Below are 21,579 nucleotides of genomic sequence, written 5' to 3' on the forward strand. Positions count from 1 at the left end.
TGTCCTGAATTATTCTGGTTTTTGGGAATAGTTTGCTGAGGTGGAGAGCTGCCCCACAGCCTGCACTGCTGGAGAGGTGACAAAACCAGGGTGTGCAGCCAGGGGGGACTGGGCTGATTTTAATCACACTGTGATTGCAGCAGCTTCAGCTGGTTGTGAGACTGCAGGTCCCAGTTCCACAGAAGTCCAGGATGGTTTGGGTTGGAAGGGAACCTTGGGGATCATCCAGTCCCACCCCTCCCATGGGCAGGGACACCTTCCACTGTCCAAGTCCCATCCAGCCTGGCCTTGGACACTGCCGGGGGTCCAGGGGCAGCCACAGCTGCTCTGTGCCAGGGCCTCCCCACCCTCTCAGGGAAGAAGTTATTCCCAATATCCAATGTAAATCCCAGCCATCCCTACCATCTGGCAGTGGGAAGCCATTCCCTGTGTCCTGTCCTTGTCCAAAGTCCCTTTCCAGCTCTGGTTTCCTGCTGGCACACCAGCCAGGAATGGATAATCAACACGTACCATCCCAAACAGACATTTCTTTTTGTGAATAAAAGAAACCAAAATAATTTTATGGCCCAGGTGTTCAACTGTCTGTAACAGGAGCTCAGGATAAGAGGAGTAGTAATCCTGTTCTTCCTGTTAGTAGTGCCCTAAAGTGCAAGAGCATCTCAGCAGGGGCTCCTTTGGGAATGAGGTGAGGCTGTCCTGCTCTCTGTGCAGTCACTTGGCAAAGACTCAGTGAAAACTCTCCTCAGGAAGGCCAAATAGGCCATAAAAAGTTGCAGTTTCCCTGTCAGGTTTTGCTAGACTGTCATCAGATTTAAAAGGAAAAGAGAAAACTTTTTGACTAAAATTGAACCCACACTGTAGATTATGTCAGACCCAAAAAAGCAATCTAAATGTCTCAATGTTTCATTTGCCATTTAAGTTGCAGGTACTTCCTCATTTGTTTGAATTCCCTCCCCATACTGAAAATTACCATTTTACTCTGACTTTCCCCCTTAAAGCCTCTGTGTCCCCCAGTTTTAGCAGCCCCTGTCACAGAAGTGAAAAGATAAAGCTGTAGTAGGTGGTGCAGAACAGTTCTCATGCACTAGCAGCCTTTACCTTCCTCCTCTGCTGAAGGTCTGTGGTGATATATTTAACCTTTAGATGACCTTGCATTTATCTAAATATATACTACCCTGGCTATTAATTTTCCTGCGTTCCCAAATCCTTTAATCCTGGCTCAAGCTCTGGTAGTGCCTTGCTACATCTGTTGAGATTAACTCTTGGACTAAACTCATTTATTTATATAAAATCATGGAAAACTTCCCATAGGAGGAGAAGTATCATCTTTTAAGTGGGTGGGAATGAGGCACAAGTTGAGGATTATAACCCCAAAAAAGATCTCCTGGGGATCTTGCAAGAAGTTAGAATAAGTCAATGTGAAAATGTGAAGAATTTCTAGCAGTGAGTTAACATGAGGGAGCCAGCACAATTCTTTGCCCCTAAAAATCCATTGTAATTATTGGTGTGAACATGACAAAAGTGATACAGGGAGAGCAGGTAGAATGTTTGATTTGGGGAGGTTCTGGGATATCTGGAAGCGGTGACATCACCATCCTTTCATTTCTGAATTCCTGGTTAGTGTGTTGTACAGTGCATCCAGAAACAGGAGAAATACTGTGTTAACAATCAAAGGCAAATGAGTTTTGATTTCATGTCCAGCATTTGTTTAAATGTTCAACAGTGTGGGATCTGGGTTGGGTTTAGATCCAGATTTGGGTTGGTTTTAGATCCAGAATAATAGAAGGCTGGGGTCCCAGGACTTCAGGTTTCTTTACACAGACAATGTGGGCAGTTTCCGAAAATGGAAGAAACTCCATCACTCCAGCTGTGGAGTTTCCCAGATGATGTCTGGGTGGTGGGCTGACACTTTCCCTGGATCTGTACATTTTTCTTAATTAAAAAATTGCCTCCTGTATCTCTCACATGGGCAATGTTCAGCAGAGACTCTCAGCCACAGGGAAGTGTTAAAGTTCAGTCTGGGGAAGAGAAGAGAAGGTTGTGTGGAGACCTCAGGGCACCTTCCAGTGTCTGGGTGGGCTACAAGGAAGGTAGGGAGGGACTTTGCATCAGGAACTGATGTGACTGGACATGGGAGAATGGTTCAAAATGAAAAGAGGGAAATTTAGGTTGGATATAAGGAGGAAATTCCTCCCTGTGAGAGTGGCAAGGCCCTGGCACAGGGTGCCCAGAGCAGCTGTGGCTGCCCCTGGATCCCTGACAGTGTTGGCCAGGTTGGACATTGGAGCTTGGAGTAACCTGGGACAGTGGAAGGTGTCCCTGCCCTTGGCAAGGAACTTTAGGGATGATCCCTAAGGTCCCTTCCAACACAACCCATCCTGGGATTCCATGATATAAAACCATGAAATGTATTTTGTTTAAACATCAGCACTTCAATGTCCATGCTACTCAGCCTGTTGGCATCTCCCAGCAGAGCAGGTCCCTGAGCCCTGAGCTGCCAGAGGAGGGGCCTCTCTGTGATGCTGCTGTTCATGATCCTTTTCTTGTGTTAATTGGCACATTTCTGTCTATAAACTGCACAAAAATCCCCACTGTGTTCCATAACTCCAGGATACCATGTCCTTGCAGACCTGGCAGATCCACTGAGGCAGTGGCTGGTGCAGCCATGCCTGGTGCTGGATTTTGGGTGGGTTCTGTGAGTCTCCTGTGATGCCCAGGCCAGTCCCAGTTACAGGAACCCCAGCTCAGAGCCCGAGGGCTGCTTCTGCAGGCTCTGCCCTGAGCTCAGAGTCCTGACAACAATTTATTTTAAAAATAATTTCAAAAATTTCACATTGTGTGCTGGGCGACAGCTTGTTCTTGTGCTTGGGCAGGGCATTGCCCTGCTGGATGTTGGTGTGTGGGAAGGGGAAGGTGTGGGCTCTGGTAACTCTTACTTCCTTTGGGGAATTTGGAATAACTTCAGTCTGGACACCCTACACATGACACTGCCACCAAACTGGTGGGAGGTTGATGGGTGAAAATCAACTTGGAGTAGGAAGGAGATCAATCTTTCTCCATGGAGACAAAAAGGGAATTGTGTAAGATGAATGAATAGAGGAGGGAGTGTCTGCCAGGCTTGGTGCTGGCTGCCCCCGTGCCTCCAGAGGATTTCATGGATGTGCCAACATGACTGGCACAGTCCTGCCTCAGTTCTGCTCAGATGAGCTTGGGGCCATCCTCTGAATCTTTCCCTCATGTTCCTGTGGTGTTTGAGCAGACTTGGTGCTTCCAGCTGTCCTAGTCACAGGCCTGACAGTGGGACAGGGAATCTGCCCTGCCTCAGGTGGGAGTCTGGGGAGGTGCTGGTGCCTGAGCTCCATCTCACAACACAGGAGCTGTGCTGGGTGAGCAACACAGAGAAAAGGTGGGAAAAGATGTGCCATGGATTAAAGTTACCAAAGGTCTGCTCTGGTCTGACTTTCACCTGGGATGAGAGTAAGAAGAAAGTTGCTGGGAAATAAGAGAGAAGGTGGGGATGCAGGGGAGTGCTGAATTTCTCTCTGGTCACAGCTTAACCTGAATCTTCAAACAGGGAAAGGGAAATAATTTCACTTCTCCCCAGATACAGCAGCCCCTCTTGAGTGATATGGGAATTCTGCAGGCACATCCTATTCCAAGAACACATTAGGATCCTTCCCACAGCCTTTAACCCTTAGGCTGGTTTAGAGGGGCTTTGCAGCCTTTCTGCCTTTGAAGGGTTGCAGGGAGAAATGCTGGGTTAAAAGGCAGTGCAGGGACAGTGCAAATTAACATTCAAAGTTAATCCCTCCAGGACCCTGCAGTGCCTGGGGCTCTCAGATTGTTCTCTCAGGTGCTGGCAGCAGAGCAGAACCTGCAGTTGTCAATGCCTGCTGGTCATTTGATGCTGGATAATTTCAGGGAGCATCACCCAGGGGGAGTTGAGGGGAGATGTTGGTTGAACACTTCAGATCATAACACTCCATTTCCTCCTTCTGTTTTACTCCAGGTTGGATTCTTTCCCAGTGAATGTGTAGAACTCATCAACGACAAAGTCCCTCAGTCCGTGACCAATTCGGTGCCAAAACCAGGTGTGTAATCAGCTCTTCTTGATGCAGTGAACTGGACTGGAGTTCTCTTTGTGTGTTCTGTGTTTAATTCCTCCTTCACACGTGTCATGAGTGTTGATCATCCCCTGCACATCCTCCTGCCCCTCTGTGTGTTGATCACCCACACGTTGCCCCTCTCTGGGGAGCTCCCACTGTTGAATGTCCTTCACCTGCTGCACAGACTTGTATCAGTGTCCTCCTCCTGCCTGACTTGAAGGATTTAAGCCTGTCAGAATTTCAAGATACTTTGAGCAGTCTGTAAAGAGAGATTCCATGAAGCATCCCAGTTCTGGGTGATCAAGGGAGTGTCAGGATGTTTTATACAGAACATGGATGAGCAGGAGTGTTTGTGCTGATCAGATAGAATAGATCACCTTGGTACTGGAAGGTTCTTTCTGCTTGAGGATAAATGGAGGAAGTTGGATATTACAGAATTGGAATTCTGGTTGCTTGTGCTCTGGGTGCATGGCTCCATCTGCTTCCTCCTGCCTTCTGGACAGTTCTGTGTTGTAGGAAAAACAGGCAAATTAATCCAAAGTTCTGCTGAAGGAAGGAATAATAAATAAAGAATGGGATTTTGGATCTGACTCTACTGTCAACCTTCCCATCCTTTCAGTGTGTTCTGGAAGTGATTGGCATTAGGTGTGCTGGCATAACTGAGATCTCTGTAAAATTTACTGGTGGGGAAGATGAAATTTTAAAGAAAATATCTCCATATTCATATAGGTAAAGATATTTCTATATATCTTTCGTGTTGAGGAGTTTCAATGTGCTGTTCTTTCTTAGAATGTTAAGCAGCTGGGAAGGGAAGTTGGTGTTGAACTGGTGTTCTTCTCATTCTTCTTCTCTATTTTAATGATGTTCCTTCTCTTGGCAGATTGCTGACTTGATACTTTTAAACAAATAGATTCAATTCAAAAGCTTGACATTTGCCAAGGGAAATATCAGCATTTTATCAGCTCAGAGCTCTGGGGTTTGGTGGAAAGCCATGGATACCCAAGCTGTGAGTGCTCTGCAGTGATCTGTGTGCTTTGGAGAGCTGGCAGGTCGGAGCAGGGCTGTCCTCAGCCATTGGCACTGCCAGCCTCTGACACTGCTGGGAATATGAATTGGAATCAGAGGCACAGAGATGAGCATTCCCTGGATCCAGGGCCTGCCTGTGCTCCATCAGCTAAAACAGGAAAGGCAACTTTCAGCCTAAACACAAGCAAATATTTATTGTTAAACGTGACTCAGGCCATTCAGTGTGCTGAGCTGCTGGGGAGCAGGGTCTGCTTTGGTGGGAGATAATGGAGCAGAATGGATGAGGGGATTCTGTTTGGCTTCAGCAACACCATGGGGGGAGGATTTCCCTCTTCAGCCCTGGGAAATGTTTGGTACAAAGGTGGCTCCAGAAGCCCACGTATCATGAAAAGCAATAAGTTGGAAGATATTGCCAAGTCACAGAGGTGTCCCCTGACCTTCCCTGATGGCTGTTCCATGGGTACATCAAAGGCTCCTCTAGGAGAGCTCTAAGGATCTTTGAGATGTAAGGAATGCTGAAGCTGATTCTGTCATCCTGCCCCTCCTCTGCACACACAGTTCCTGGTGCCACTCCTTGGGTGCATTCTCTGTGCACCTTGGGAAGTGACAGCACTTGACTGAGGTTGGCAGGAGTCTGGAATTCCTTCTTGGATGCTGCAAAAGCTGCTGGGAGAGGAGCAGGGAGGAGGGTCCTGTAGTTAGGGAATGGTGGATGTGGTGCTGGAGGACTCCAGGAACTCTTGGCTGGATGAAAAGTGCTGTGTGAGATGGGTGAGAGGAGGAAGGCAGGAGGGAGTTCCAGGTCCAGGTGTGCCAGCACAGCCCCGGGAGCTGGCAGGGGCAGGACTGAGGTGCTGCCAGAGGGGAAGCTGGCTCTTCCCAAGGGCACCCTGCAGGGATGGGAATGGCATTGCTGGGATAATGCACTTTGCTCGCCCTATTCCTGCATTTTGTGTTTTCCAGTCCACACATTATGCACACAAAGTATTTCTCATGCACTTAGATACCCACATTAATTACTTTTCTCCCTGTACCTGTGTCCCCAAGGACCAGAGACTTTCCTAAAAGTCTCACATGGAGCTGTTGTCCTCACTTGACATTAGCAGGGTATTTCATCTTGAATTAATGTGAAGTTTTAGATTTGGCCTTGACGAGCTGCACTTATCAACAGGCCAACTTTGATTTCTTTAATCAAAATATGATGTGTGGAGCATCCAGGACATTGTGTATGTGCAGAGTAAAGCTCTTTGCCACGAAGGAATTTCCAAACACAGAACTCCTCGTGCTGCTTAATTGTCCCTGGGTCTGGCTGGGCTGAGGAACCTAATGAAAAGCAGATGGAACTTCCTGCCCTGGGTTTCTATTATTATTTATAATTAGAGGGTTTAATGTGCACAAGGGATGGGGACAGCATTTTAATGGAGCCATAAAATATTGCGGTGGTCTTTAATGCAGGGCAGTGACTGCAGTTCCATGGAGATGAAACACAGGGAAGGGCAGAGGAGGGTTGGGTTTGAGGGCAAACTCTGCTTTTGGAAACAACATTTTCATGGACTGTGGCAGGATGTGCTTTGTACCAGCAGTGATGGAGCCAGGGCCTGGGATGAGTGATGGAAAATGGGAAAATATAGGAAAAACAGAAAAACCATACAGAGAACTGGCTTTTTATTCTGTTCTGAACAGTCAGAGTCATGTGAAAGAATACCAGTTTTGCCCCAAGTCACCTCTCAAATATATTTGACAATAAAGTTTGGAGTCAGGAGAGGAAAGGTACCTGTTGAGAGGTATTTTCCCTCCAGTTTTGGACTAAGCCTGTGCCTTCTTTTTTTCATCTTCAGTCCTGTAGGAAAATGCTTTTTTTTCCCCAGCTGGGATGCAAATGCTTTCCTGACTGTTTCTATTTATGTAAAAAAACCTGTGAAGATCTAGGAAGGTTCTGTGAGCTCATAAAATCCCACATTTCTTGAGCACTTTCCTTTTCTCTAAATTCTCCCAGTATTCTTAGTGGGATACAATACACTAATGATAATTTTTTAGCCTAAAATATTCTATTGGTTTGATATCTACTATTTCATAGTTAATATTATCAATTTAGCTGAATTTCAGTGCCACAATAAATGGAATTAGCTTGTATTCATGAGCATTTTTAGAGATCCAGGATAAAGGCTGCATTTGAATTTCAGATCTTCAGGGAGAAGTGAATCTTTTAAATATTCAGTGCTGCTCAGAAGGAAAAGTGTGAATAGCTGCTCTGGATTTTCCTTCTAAGTGAACATTTGTGAAGTGCCTGAACTTTGTGCTGTGTTGACTCTTCTCATCCCCCTCTGTCCATCCCTTTTTTTGGGAACAGTGTCTTTATGTCCATGTGTGCTCGTGCTGTCCCCACTCCTCAGTCACAGTCAGTGTCTCAGCTCTCTCTTTCAGTCCCTTTCTTCCTCAGAATTCTGCATATTCATAGTTTAGCAGTATTTTAACCTGCATCTCACACCTTACCTCATACCTGCAGTTTGTTTTGTCTTTTCCTAACAAGCAGCATCTTCCTGTGACCCAACTTCACTGCAGTGGCCTTGGCAGGGTCATTCTGGGGAAGGTTTTAGACTTGGTCTTTGCTGGGGAGCAGCTGCATTCAGTGGGGAAACACAGAATTAAGAAAAGAGGGACAGTTAGAGCTGAAGAGAACAAATGGGGGTAAGAAGGTAATATTTCACTTTTTTTTCCTCCCCCCAAAATAAGCATTTTTAAAGCCTCAGGGATCATTCTCACAAATAATGTAAAACCCAGCAGCTCTGCCCAACTTTATGGAGGAATTTTCAACTTCCTGTCTCATCCATTTAATTTATGTTTGAGAGGTGAAGGTGCTCTTATGGGACACACATTAAAAGGTCCCCTGTCAGTATTACAGGGTGTTGTGAATGATTAATTTTCTTTTTAAAACATCAATAACAGATTGATCCGCACACCCAATACAAATAATCCACTGAATTTTAGAAGGATTGAAATTTAGCTCTGGATCAGGCAACAGGCTCTGGTCAATGCTGGAGAAATTAATTTTAACTGCAAAAATGCAAATTGAGACACATTCACTGAGCTGTTGTAATGACAACAAGGCCATGCCTGGTTTGAAACAGGCTCATTTCTAATCCCTGGGTAAAAGAGATTGTGGTCAATATTTATTTTAATAGAAATCAGAAAGGAGAAGGTGCAAATAGAGCTTAAATTCTGCAGATGCCCAGGCTGAGCAGCCATTTGACACTGATAAGAGCATCATGTCTTAATTAGTGCTTTTATAAAGAAATCAGGGGAAGTGTACATAATTAGTACCAGTCTTGTTAATCTGAAGTAAACAAAGGAGTAGTTTGGTGTTCATGCCACTGTCTTGTTAAAGCTGAATTAAATGGAAAAGTGCTGAGCCAAGGCAGGTCTCCATTTGCAGGGGGAGGCAGAGAGGGGATGAGCACCCAGAGCTGCACAGCTGGAGCTGCTGATGAGACAGGAGCTGCTTCCAGCCCTGCCAGGCCTCAGGACCAAAATCCTGCAGGGAATCCTGATCCCTTGGGCACGGGGATGCAGGAGCAAAGGGCAGCAGGGGGAGAGTGCAAACTCCCTCCAGGAGAGTCCCTGTCCATGTCTGGGAGCTGCTGCAGGATCTCCCCAGCTCTGAGAGCCACCAGGAGCCAGCCAGCAGCTCCAGCAGGTCTGTGCCTGCTTGTGGGGTCCTTGGGCTGGAGGAGGCCCAGCACTGCCATGCTCACCTCCCTGTCCCCAAGGGCCACATCCCACACTTCTCCTTCCCTCCAGAACACAAGTGTGGGGCTGGGGCAGAGCTGGGCCTGCCTCCTCTGCAGTGCAGGATTTTCAGGAGGAGCACAGCAGCAAAACACAGCTCTGAGACAATTATTCTGCTTTTTGCACAGGATTAAGAGTAAGAACAGCTTCTGCTTTAGTACCAGGAGAGAAGAAAGAAAATTCAGTATATAACAAAATTCAGTATATAACAAACCACGTGCTGTTTGGCAGGACTGGGATGGGCCTTGTGCTGAAAGGTCAAGCATGTAAAATGTTGGGGTGTTTTTTGAGCTGGGACACAGGGGGGGAATTCCTGGATCCTCTGAATTTCCCAGGTGTTTAGCACCAAACAACTTGAAGGATTGGGTGTGTTGTATTGTGCTGTTGATAGCCCAGCTGAGCTTTGTGTGAAATGAGCCCATTTTCAGTGCAAGCATATTTTAACCAGCTGCTTTTTGTTTTTGTTTTGCTTTTTTCCTTTTTTTTATTTCTCCCTTCCCAGTCTCCCCTGCCCATGGAGCCCGTCCAGCGTCCTGGAGCTACTTCCCCCCTTGTATGTCTTCATTTATTCCTTTGTCTTTCTTTCATTCTTGCCTTGTTTCTCTGTCTCCTTTTTCTTTCCTTCTTCTTCTGTACATGCAGGTCAGTAGCACTGATGCCCTGAAGGATATTTAGGGGAAACCAAAACAAATCTTTGTTCTAAGGTGCTTTTAAAAAAGATATTTGGGCATAAAATAATACAACAGGGAAAGAACAAAGCTGGTTATAGCTCTTTTCTGGGGGTGATAGAATCATCTTGAATCCATAAAAAGATTGAAAATATTAAAAGGAAAGAAATTAAGTGTCAGACAACCAAGCATGAATGTCAGTGTGAAAGAAACAGAAGATAAAAATGGATGATGGGGAGGAATTAAACATAGTTAGTGAAGTTTGTTAGAACATGGCAACCTTCAGAAGCCAATTTTTTTTTTTATGAGGGAATGGTGTTTGTGCTAACATCTGACAATGCCCAAAGTGAACTAATATGTGGCTTGTTTATTCATAGTCCTGCTTCACGTTGCTGTGGTCTTTTTTAGATCCTGCTAGTGCTGGTCTGAACGTCACAGCAATAACCTGGTGTCAGTAAAACCTGGGATTGGTCATGTAGATTTGTCATTTTTACAGCAAATGCCTCACTTGCACAAATCACCTCCCCCTGGGATGTTGTTTGGATTCCCTAAGTCAGTCTGAAAGCTTGATATGCAAATACTGTAAAGAGACAATTATAAAATATATCATATTCATGGAAATGTACACAGATACATCCTTTGCCCACCCACCCACTGCCAGCCTGCTGGCACAGCCTGGAGAGGGGGAACAGGCAGTGCTCCCATTCCCAGGGCTCCCTCCAGCACAGGAAAACCTGGTCCTGCTGGGAAGAGTTGGTTTCTGAGCAGCTTCCTGAGCACATGCCAACACCTCCAGACCCTGCAGGCAGAAGCAATGTCCAGAGGGGGAGAGCAGGGGCTGTATATTGACAAATATTGACGTATTTGGGATATGCCATTGAGAGTGAGGTGAGGCTTCTTCCACTGCCCATGTCCAAACCCACAGGAGCCAGGGAATACTGAAACTGGGGTGGAGGTTTTAAGAATGAGGGCAGAATTTATTGCTGAGACTGGCCACATCCACTGATAAATAATCTGACAGAAAATTTGGGAGGAATCAGAATAGTGAATCTTGTAAGGTCCAGGGAGTTCCCTTTGGGCATACAAATATGGAGAAAAGATTTTTCTTCATGTTTTTCCATTTGTACAGTCAAGTTCCTTGGCTCCCCGAGCCCTTCAGAGATGCATTACCTGCCAAGGATCAGCAGCAGTTAAATTCAGAGAACACAGGGAGGCTTTAGCCTGTCTATTTTTTCAGGCAGACTTTTTTATTAGGTTTTTAACACAAAAAAAAGGAATGGCCACATTTCTGGTTATTTAATGCCAGTGGTCAGTGTTGAGTCCCCCTCCTCTCTCAGCTGTGAGAAGGAAGCTTCTGACAACAGAGCAGCTCTAATATTTCTGCTCAAAGCTATGAGGCTCATTAGTGGTTCTGCTTGTTTTTCCTGTGAAATTAATTCCTTGTGACAGCCCTGTCCCTCTGTGAGTCACAGAATTGCCACAGAGATGACAAACTTGGCTGTGGCTGCTCTGTGAGCACCACTGGAGAGCTGGGGAACCACATCCTCCCCTGGATGAGCACTCCTGGGCTCTGGGGCTGTTTTATATTATTTCTGTGTGCCACAGATCACGGCTTCCACTACCAGGAATTTAGAAATACTTGTGGTTTTTAGGTATGGGGGATTTGAGGTCCTGTTCAGGTTTTGCTGGGGCAAGGGGGAAGTTCCTTTCTGGGCTCATTTAGGCACTGAAGTTCTTTTTTGGGCTCATATAAACGAGCTGAGCTCTGGACAGGGAGGCAGGGGCTGGAGAGGGTTTTGTAACTGGGACAAAGTGCCCCTGACCACAAGCCCAAAATCTTCGGTCTCCCAGCCACAGCAAAGGCTGTTCCTCTGCAAGCTGTGCTGTGTTAAAAATCACTGATTTCTCCTCCAGCTTTTGCCAACATAAACTGACATATATTTTATATAATTTTTAGTACTCTTTTAACAGTGAAAACTCTGCTTAGGGTGGTCTGTGCACAGCATCTCAGAATCCCAGACTGGTATGGGTTGGAAGGGAGCCTAAAGATCATCTGGTTCCACCTGCTGCCTTGGGCAGGGACTGGAATTGCAATTGGCCTGCACACACTGTGCTCACTGCTGAGCCAGCTCCAAGCCCAGTTGTTCAGGCCCCAGCACCACCCACTTCATCCCCAGCTCAGTTTTCCAGGGATTTGGGTGTTCACTCAGCTTAGTTCAGCTCTGCCCATGGTTTTTGCTGTTCACTCTGTGAGTTCAGTGGATCAACTCCCTCACAATGTCTGCTCCTGCTTGCACACAGACATTGATGGGCAGGAACAATTCAGGCCTAGAACAGCCCAGAGAAGCTCAGCTCTGCATGCCCAGCACTGAACTCTGGATTTCTCCAGCTCTGTCTCTCTAACTGCTGTCTCTCCACACTGAATTGTTGGTCTCCTGCAGTCCCCTCTAGGAGATTTTTAACCTTGTCCTCTCTCTTGCCTTCTGTCTGTCCCTGTGCCCCCTCCCCTGATTATCAGATTTGGAGATGGATAGTGTAAAGCCAGGCTCTGCATTTGTTACCGAGGCTCTGAACCAGTCCCACCTGAGCTCAGGTAGAGCCTGTTCTGTGCCATCACTCTCTGTCCTAACCACCTCTAACCCTGTATGTGGTAGCAATAACCACTCACTAACCCCTAGGCTTGCTGGCAGAACCTAGCTGTAGTGTCATAAGTAGTGAAATAGAGATTTATTAATTTCTTTTTATATTAAAAACTGTTGGGTAGAAGAGCCAGTGCCTGGTTCTGAGAACCACCTTCTGAGGGGCAGATTTTCTGCATGTGCTCTCCAGACCCAGTGAGTGAATCCAGATCTTAAGGTGCTGCTCAGCACACCTGGGCCTTGCCTTGTGCACACTCTGCAGTATCAGCTGCCAAGTGGGTGTTAATCTGTGTATCAGAAATCAGCTTCTTTTCTCCCCCAACTGCTGCATTTCTAAATATAAAGTGTTCTTCTTTTCCCAGGCTTTCAATTGTGCCTCCCTCACTATCCAAAGAGTTTGCCAAACCCTCTGTGACCATGGTCTGGAGGGAAGACCTTGCTTAAATAAGAGAGGGAAGGAATGTGGTTAAATATATAGTTTTATGGCAATGGAAACAACCCTCCTGTGTGCCCAGTGCACTGTGAGAGCAGAAAACAACTGTGCTGTGTTGTCATTGCCATGACAACATGGCTGTCTCTTGGCAGAACTGGCACTAGGTGAAATTAAAGTGTTCCAGTGGAACTGAGGAGCTGAGATGTGTCCCTGGTACATTTTATGTAATTAAACATTTGATCCTCAGTTATTGAAAGGTATTTGACAACAGACATTCCCATTTATTTGCTTGTTGTGTTAAGTCATACCTGGACTTCTGTTTCCCTGGATCTCATCAGTGCTTGGAAATAGACTGTAGGTGGGATTTTGGGAGAGCAGAGCAGCAATGTGTGGGAGCTTCATTTCTAGGCAGGGCTTGGCACCAAGGCCAATGGCAGAGTTCTTGCCCAGGCTTCAGACAACGTTGTCCCATGTCCCTCTGTTTCACCCAGTCCCTTGGGATTGGGGTTGAACTGTACCTTCCTAGAGGTCATCCCAGGGTGAACAGGGTGAATTGGATATTTGATATCAAAGCAATGCTGATAAATACAGCCAGTCAAAGCTCATTTCAGTCCTGCTCTCCACAAAACCATGGAATCATGGAATCCCCTGAGCTGGACTCACAAGGATCATCCAGTTCCACTCCTGGCCCTGCACAGACACCCCAGCAATCCCACCTTGTGCCTGAGAGTGTTCTCCAAACACTCCTGGAGCTCTGGCAGCCTCGGGGCTGTGACCATTCTGGGCAGAGGAGGAACCTTTCCTGACACCCAACAGCACTGATAGAACATTTCAGTTTATGAAGGAACCAGTGTTGGTGCAATTCGGTGACTGAAGTGCTTGGTAAGTGCCAGGCCTCTCTTCTAATTGTATTTGAACTGATTGAAATTCTTCTTGTGGTTTAGGTGTAAAGCTCTGCTTCTGCTGCAGTCCTTGTCTGGATGCCCATTGTTCCTTCTCCAGTCATCAGAGGAGGATTTATTTTTAAACTAGGATTTAGGGCTTTATTTCACTCCCATCAGAAGTGCTGAAAGCTTGCTTTAAAAAAATATTATTTTGCTGGTAGTGTGGATCTTGGATACATTAGGAATGTCCATCTTCACCTTCAATAATTGTGTTGTTTTGCTGGATTTCAGTGCAGTGAGCTCTGGAAAGTGCTTATTTACCCTGAATTGCTCCAGTAATTACCTGATTTCAGGAGAAGGGGATTTATAGCAGGCTCTGCTCTGGACTATAAGACTGTTTAGTCCTTTTAGGTCTTTAACTTTTAGGTCTGTACTGCAGATCAGAACTGCAGCAGCATTTTTCTGAGTTTTTAATTTAATTTCTCTTTCTCTTTGCCATCCTTCCCTTGTTTTAAGTCATTCGTCTTTTGTTCCTTCCCATTTTTTGGCAGAAAGGGATGAGAGCTGTGGGCTGATCTGTGGAAGTGCTGCTAAATACAGGATTCATCTGGTCCTCTATGAAATTTGCACCATAAAATCTGAGATCCTGCTGGAAAAGTAGGAGTTGGAGAGAACAGCTTCCTGAGCCTGTGTGCTGGGAACAGACATGGCAAAAATTCAGTGTTCCCTGGGCAGGCAGGAGTTGGATGGAGGAGTATCCCAAAAGCAGCAGCAGCAGCAGCTCAGTCCTGCCTGGCATGAGGAGTTGCTCACAGCCCTCTCTGGGGGACTGGATTTGGAGAAAGTCCTGCTGTGCTTCAGCCAGCCAGGCAGCACCCCTGTGTTGTTCTGCTGCTCCAGCAGGAGTTTGGGAGAAGCCACCAGCAGGGCTCTGGATCTGGGGCTGCTGCTGCACTCCCTTTCCCCACAGGGCCCAGGATGCTCTTGGCATTCCCAGTTGTGGGCTGAAGCTGTGAATGATCTTCTAACTGTCCCATTTCCCTTTTGCAAGGGGCCAGGGCTTGGATGTTCCTCTAGACCTGCATGAAAATCCACCTGAGGGTTCTCCACAGTGTACCATGGTAAGACTTGCAGGCACACAGGATGGCAGGGGATTGCAGTTTGGGGAGTACTTCACCAAACTGGGACAGCTGGTGGATTTACAAGGAGCAGGTTTTAGAGTTAAAAAGTGTCAAATATTCTTTCTACACCCTCTGCCTATGTGGACATGTTTTTATTTGTAACTTGCTTTTGCCTTTTGCCTTCAGTGGCAAATCTGAAGCACTTTTCCTAAACAAAATCTCTAAACCTTGGCTAACTCCTAAGTGAGAGATGAGCAGGAATTGTATTTCACAAAGTTCCTAAGGATGCAGAGCATTAGGGAGTTAATGTATTTCTCCTTTCTCCATAATCCTTTAATCCTTTAACAGTGCAGATGTTTCTGACAATGGCAGTAAGAGCCAGGAGTGCACTCTGGCAGTGCTTCAGGAGCACCCCTGGCTGTTCCATGCCCCCACATTGAGGAGTTTTAGATGATGTTTATGCAGTATTTGCAGTGAGAACAAATCCATGTTTCTGTGACATTTCCTGGGTGCTATGGAAACTGTCTGGGTGGTTCTCAGCAAATTCTGAGTGAGTTGGTGGACATTTTCTTCAAGAGGCTTGGATTTCAAAGCCTGGAGTAGAAGAGCAGGATTTGGGGATGACTGTTATGTCTGGAGGGCACAGGGGAAGCTGGGGCAGGGCAGGAGATCCATCCTTTGGAGACAAGCTGGACTGAAACAAAAGGGACCCTCAGGCTCAGGGACCCAGGAACAGGAGGAAGGTACCCTTTGGTCCTGCTGCTTCACTCATATCTTCTTTTCTTTTTTAGCTGAACTCAGAGAGAGTTTTCTATTCTATGAAAGCCTTTCTGGAGCCCTCCCAGCCCCAAGGGAGTGGATCCTGTGTCCCCTCAGAAAGTGCCATGAGTGCAAAGCCAGTGGTCCCAGGACAGTTGGTGGACACCAGTGTTGTCCTGTGGGACCACTAGGTGCAGGCTGAGCCTGGGCATGCTCCAGGGACTTTCTGCCTTCTCTGAACAATCCCAGTGAGGCAAAGGTGGAGGTGTCAGTGAATGAGCCTCTGTGTCCAGCCCCCAAATTTGCATTCAGGTTTTTCCCTGGCATAGCTGAGTCTCCTGGAAGTATGGAAAAGATCTCACACAGAGCTGGCACAAAAAACCCCATCCCTGCCCACCCCAACCCCCTGCCAGGGTCCAGGCTCCTGGCTTAGGAGCCCTTTAGCAGCTTGGAGAGGAGCAAGGGGAGCAGCAGAGCTCTGCCAATTGAGGAGCATCCTCTGCTCATGCCAGCATATCCTACATCCCCACTGGGAGGCACTACTGGTGTAATTACAATGCTGGAAATCAGCCTCCAGGCACAGGGAAATGCCTGGAATGAAGGTAGAGGGAAGAGCCAGATTCATTCCTGTGTTCCCTATCAGGCAGTTTGTCCTTGAGTGTGGTCACTGAGGCTTTGGAAAGAAGCTAAGCCCATAAACAGCAGCTTCAGGCATCTCACACTTTGACAGATAATTTTGTGGTGAGCCTTGACCATGTTTCCTGGGGAATTTTAATTGGAAAAGGAAAGGAACAAGCATGGTGTGTGAATCTGTGCACAGTCCGTGCACATCAGTTCATGAATAATGACATTCATCTGTGTTCTGTGCAGGTAAGAAAGATCTGTGCTGATGTTTGTTATGAAAATATTCCTGGTGTTTGAGAGGCTGGATCCCCCAGAACAGGCTGAGTACTGTGAAGCAGAGCAGTGAAGCTTGGCCGAGTGCAGGGTGTTGGAGGCACCAATGTGCTTTAATAAGGCCACTTCCCTTTTCACTTGTTCTGTGCTGCTTTCTCACTCTGCCTGCTCTCCACTTACTCAGGTTGGGGGGGGCTGTTATTTTTAAACAAGTTGGTTTTTTCCTTTCTCACAAGCTCTGTCAAAATGGGACTTAACTGTAGTCATAGTTGGCTTAGCAAAACTCTGCAGTTATGCTAAAAGCTCTGAAATAATGTCAAGAGGCAGTTTTTTCTGCTCTGCTTTTCCTCTTCTTTTCTCCTGAATAATTCTGTAAATTAGTGTGGGAGCCAGACTGTGGCTTGAAAATACTTCAGGCAGTTTTAACCATAAACGATGGCACAAAGCTCTGATCTCTTCCTGGCCTGTGGATTTATCAAGAGTTGTGCCAGTGCATAGCTCAACTCTCCCATTAAAACTGGTCCTGGGAAGCTCACAAAGGCTGAGCAGCTGCACCACCACCCCTCTGTGCACAGAGACTTCGTAAATGGAGTAGTTGGAATATTTTTGTTGCAAGGCATGGCAGACTATGGCTCCATCCACCAAAGCCTCAGTCACCACATGAGAGAGCTGTGGCTCTCTGGAAGTGCCCAAGGCCAGGTTGGACAGGGCTTGGAGCAGCCTGGGACAGTGGAAGGTGTCCCTGCCATGGCAGGGGTGGGACTGAATGAACTTTAGGGTCCCTTCCAACCCATTCTGGGATTTGATGATTCCATACTCTGTGACATGAGATACCTGCATGTCAAACCTGGTTGCTGACAGCTCTGAATCAAATCTAATAATTTTAAGGCATTCCATGTCATGATGTGCTGTTCTATTGTTTTTTTTTTTTAACTCCCCACTGTGCTTTCATCTATAATTTCTCAGCAACACCCCTTATTTTTAAAGGGGCTTTTGTTTATTTGTGGGGTGTGTGTGTGTGTGTGTGTGTTGGGAGCAGCTGACTGCAGGACAAATCCGCTGAGGATGAAGCAGCATTGGAAAGTCCTGACTGTCTAACTCCTAATGATGGCTTGAATCTCCTTCAGTAGTTACATTTGCAAAACCAGAAAGCAGAAAAAGCTACAAGCTGCACTAATAACATTCTCTGGGTTGCTTTGCCTTCCCAGTTCGTCTGTCTGAAATAACTTTTGGAGCATAGGGTGAATTTCAGGATTCAATTTGTGACAGGCACACGGATAGACCCTTTCTTCTGTGGTTTCAAGTGCTTGGGCTTCTTAGCTGGGTTTAAAAGATACTCATTATCTGCTTCCTCTGCTCCATGGCAAGCAGACAAACTCCTGCTCAGGAGTGGAGAATGCATCTCTTTCACTTGCTTAATTTAAAAAAAATGCTTAAAACTGTCTGGCAAAAAAAATTAGAACAGAAAATGAGACTCATGTGATTATTTTATTATTTTCAATCAAACATTCAGAAACAGCAAAAGACATTGCAGTGCTGTTCAGTGCAGTGGAGAGCAGAGACCCCTGTGCAGGTGCAGAAGGTCCCAGGTGCAGAGGAGTCACATCTTGGTCACTCAGGTTTCATTCCGAAAAGAAAGGCAGTTTCTAAGAAGGATTAAAGATTTTCCTTTACAGGAAACAAAGTGCAGATGGGGGAAAGGTGTGTCATTGTACACCAGGTAGTAAAATACCTCCTCAGAGCAGTAATTTGAAAGGTAAAACCCAAGCCTGAAGCTGAGGCAGCTCTGTGTTATTGAGGATGCAGCTGTTACATTCCTGCTCTGATTAGCAAAAACAGGATTGGGCAACTCCTGGCCTTAGTTTGAAACTGGGCACCAGCAAAGTGTGTGAATGGGGGGTCACCAGCCTTGAAGGAGTCTTCCTTGCCAAGCCTGGCCTACAGTAAAAAGAAAAAAAATTCCATGGGGAGCATACAACACATCCTGGCAGCTTTGGGCAGCTCAGCATTACTGCTCTGAAGTCCTAGATGCTGTTGGAATTGTATGTCCATTTTGCATGTTAATTTGGAATAGCATTGCTTCTGCTGTATTAATCTGTGTTGGGATTTTCCCAGCTTTAATCAATGGATTTGGTAGGAAGAATGTTCTCAAAATGGTGAGTTGGTACCAGGGAAAAGGGTTTGCACTTGGAATTATTCAGAGAGAAGTGGATTTAGGAGTCGTGCTTGGCTGCTGAGGTAAACCTGGTTTGATAGTGTGCTCATTGTCCAGGCCAAACAAGTCCAGCAGTGAATACCAAGTGTACAGAGAAGCTGGAGAACAGGATCACTGGGAGATGTGAGTCAGCAAACGATTTTGAAAATAGCACAGAGGAGAAAGCATGAGCACCCAAAGAAATGAGTTTTCCCCTCCTGCTCATCAAGATATCTCCAGATAGAGAGGCAAATTCCTCCCTAATCCTTCTGACCCTGAGGTTGCTCACCTTTAGCTGGCAAGCCCACATTTTAAAGTGGGTGACAGCAATTACTGGGATTGATGAACTGGTGTTCATGGGGCAGCTCAAGGTCAAACAGCACAATGGCAGAACTAATCCCACAAACCACACTGGCACTAGGAGAAAGCTTGGCTGAGGCTTCCTGCCCTCCTGGCTCCAAGTGCTGGCTGAAGCTGGGCAGGGAAGGCAGTGCTGGAGTCAGGTCAAGTCCCAGGGTCTCTGTGCTCTGTCCTGGGCTGGAGCCCGGCTGCAACTGGGTCACTGGGAAATGATCCCATCATTTGGCTTTGCTTTCAAACAGCAGAACTCCCGGAGAGTTTTTAATTGGGTTTGTTTTCAGTGATCTGATCACTGATTCAGCTCAATGCCAACTAGCCCTTAGGACTGGGAGGGGACACTGCTCCTGTGATTACATTATCAGGGACACTGGTGTGAGGTGAGGTCCCTGGGCTGTGGGGCCCAGCCTGTGTCACATCTGCAAGCTGGGACGTGCTTCCCCCAGAGCACTCAGGCCTGCCCGGTGTGTCTCCCTTCCTTCCTTCTGCACATGCTGAGACAGATCTTCAGTGTGGCCTCAGGGATTTGCAGCGGGAGCAGTGACTGAGGGACAGGGATGGTGGCACCGATGTGCCCCTGAGCCCCGCAGTCCTGGTGGGACTGGGCTGTGGCCCTCACCACAGTGTCCTCTGTAGTTTTTGGGGCATGGAGGAGCAAGGAAGGAGAAAGTTGATAAAGGTGAGTGCAACTTTCCTGGCCTGTGTGTTTTCCTGGAGGAGCTCACAGGCTGAGGGGATGGCACCGGGCCCGTCCCATGGTGGAGGTTCTGGAGCAGCCGTTGGTTACGTGGGGCAAAGGCAGCGGTCAGACCTTCGCAGAATCCCAGGATGGGTCGCGCTGGAAGGGCCCTCAGCAGGGCCATCCCGGAGCACAGGCAGGGCACAGGATTGTGTCCATGGTTCTGGATTAACTCCAGTGAGGGACACTCCACACCCTCTCTGGACAATCTGTTCTGTGCTTGATGACTGCACAGGGAAATTTCCCCTCACGTTCAGCTGGAACTGCCCGTTCCTCTTGTCCTGTTGCTGGGCACTAATGAGCACAGCCTGATTCATCTTCTCAGCACCCCCCTTCTAGATTTTTATACCTGGTGTTGTTTTACATTTATATTTTAGACCTTCCACAGACGAGCAGTTGTGTGCTGCTCCCCATCCCTCCTTGCCCACCCAGCACCCTTTGCCCGGCCCCGGGGGGGGCGGCAGGAGGGACACGAGGGTCCCGCGGCGGTGCCGGCCCGGGGGCAGCGCCGGGGCGGCTGCGAGAGCCGGGGAGGGAGGGAGGGAGGGAGGGAGGGAGGAGGGAAGGAAGGAAGGAGGCACCTGCGGAGGAGGAGCCGGGGAGGGGCTTGGCCGAGCTGCAGAGGCTGCGAGCGCCCGGCGCATCCCGCGGATCCCGGCGGAGCCGAGCCAGCCCGGCGCGGAGCGGGCGCGGGGACCCGGCCGGGAGCAGGGCCAGGTGAGGCAGCGATACCCCGGGTCACCCGGCCGGGGCTCGGAGAGGGGGCCGAGGTGTCTGCGCCACTTGTTGCTTAGTAACTTGCCAGATACTTAATGTTTGTGTGGGGAATGAGTGGCTTTGGATGAGGATTCTTCTTTCCCGGTGGTGATGGTGCCTCGGGAAAGAGGCTCTTGGTACATACTTTTCATTGGATATTGGGAAGAAATTCCTCCCTGTGAGGGTGGGCAGGCCTTGGCACAGGGTGCCCAGGGAAGCTGTGGCTGCCCCTGGATCCCTGGCAGTGTCCAAGGCCAGGGGTTGGACGGGGCTTGGAGCAGCCTGGGACAGTGGAAGATGTCCCTGCCCATGGTAGGGGTGGCACTGGATGGGCTTTAGAGTCCCTTCAAAGCCAAACCATTCCATAGTTTGATGGTACTGAACACCCCCTGGTTGGGCCCAGGGGTGCTGGGCTGTGCTGGGGTGTCCTGCCCAGGACACTGCCTGGAGCAGAGCTGGTCCTGCAGGGGTGTGATGCCGTCGGGGTGCTCAGATGCCTCCCTGCCTGGGATCATGTTTTCAGCCAGGTGAAAACATACCTGGTGTCAGTAATTTCTTTCTCATCCCCGGCTGCTGGTTACAGACCTGTGCTTCTGCAGTGGGAAAGTATCCTGGGGATCCATGCCCTTGGGCAGCTTCCCTGGCTTGGTGACCAAATACCGATTACATTTACATACTTACCCCTCTCCCCCTCCTTGTTAATTGTTTTATTTTTGTTTCCCTCTTACTAATCTCTGCCTTGAGTTTCTGTTCCACTTTGCTCCACACTGGGTCCGTAGTTGTAAATTGTTTTATTGGATTTGTTCTCGGGTCATGGGTGTGTAGCAAACCAGAGCTGTTAAAGGGAGCCTCTTTCATGTCTGGGATGATTTGTGTGAGGATTCCCACCCAGATCCCAGCAGAGAAGGAATTCCGGCGTGCAAACCCCCTCCACCCCAGCCATGATCCTGGGGCTGCAGGGCTGGAGTTCAGTGCCTCCCTCTCAGATTTATACCTCCCTCCCAAAGAGGCAGCTGACAGAGGGGAATGTCTACAATTTAAATTTCAATAGATTTTTGCATATCACTTTATCCTTTTGTCTTCCCTCCCTTCCCAGACTGGCACATCCCTGAGCATTAATATTATTGATGCTGTTGGTCAGGAGAAAGGGGCTTCCTATTAAAACTGCCAGCCCATTGTTTGCTGGAGCCCTGCGGCAGGGAATGCACACTCTG

The 21,579-nt window shown here is 47.7% G+C and overlaps 1 protein-coding gene across 6 annotated transcripts in view; it reads left to right on the forward strand.

Annotated features, from left to right (window-relative positions):
- Positions 1–21,579, forward strand: part of ARHGAP32 (Rho GTPase activating protein 32) — a 238,606-nt gene that overhangs the window by 169,771 nt on the left and 47,256 nt on the right. For 4 of the 6 annotated variants that reach the window (XM_071449843.1, XM_071449840.1, XM_071449841.1 and 1 more), the window contains one exon: positions 4,010–4,091. In XM_071449843.1, coding sequence (XP_071305944.1) covers positions 4,010–4,091 — 82 coding nt within the window. Of the gene's footprint in view, positions 1–4,009; positions 4,092–9,420; positions 9,472–12,104; positions 12,180–20,183; positions 20,327–21,579 lie in introns of those variants that run through there. The other 2 variants (XM_071449846.1, XM_071449845.1) reach the window with 2 other exon arrangements.

The sequence above is a fragment of the Agelaius tricolor genome, unplaced genomic scaffold (genome assembly GCF_023055355.1).
Source record: "Agelaius tricolor isolate 1412-34295 unplaced genomic scaffold, bAgeTri1.0.p SCAF_29, whole genome shotgun sequence".
In the NCBI taxonomy this organism is placed as follows: Eukaryota; Metazoa; Chordata; class Aves; order Passeriformes; family Icteridae; genus Agelaius; species Agelaius tricolor.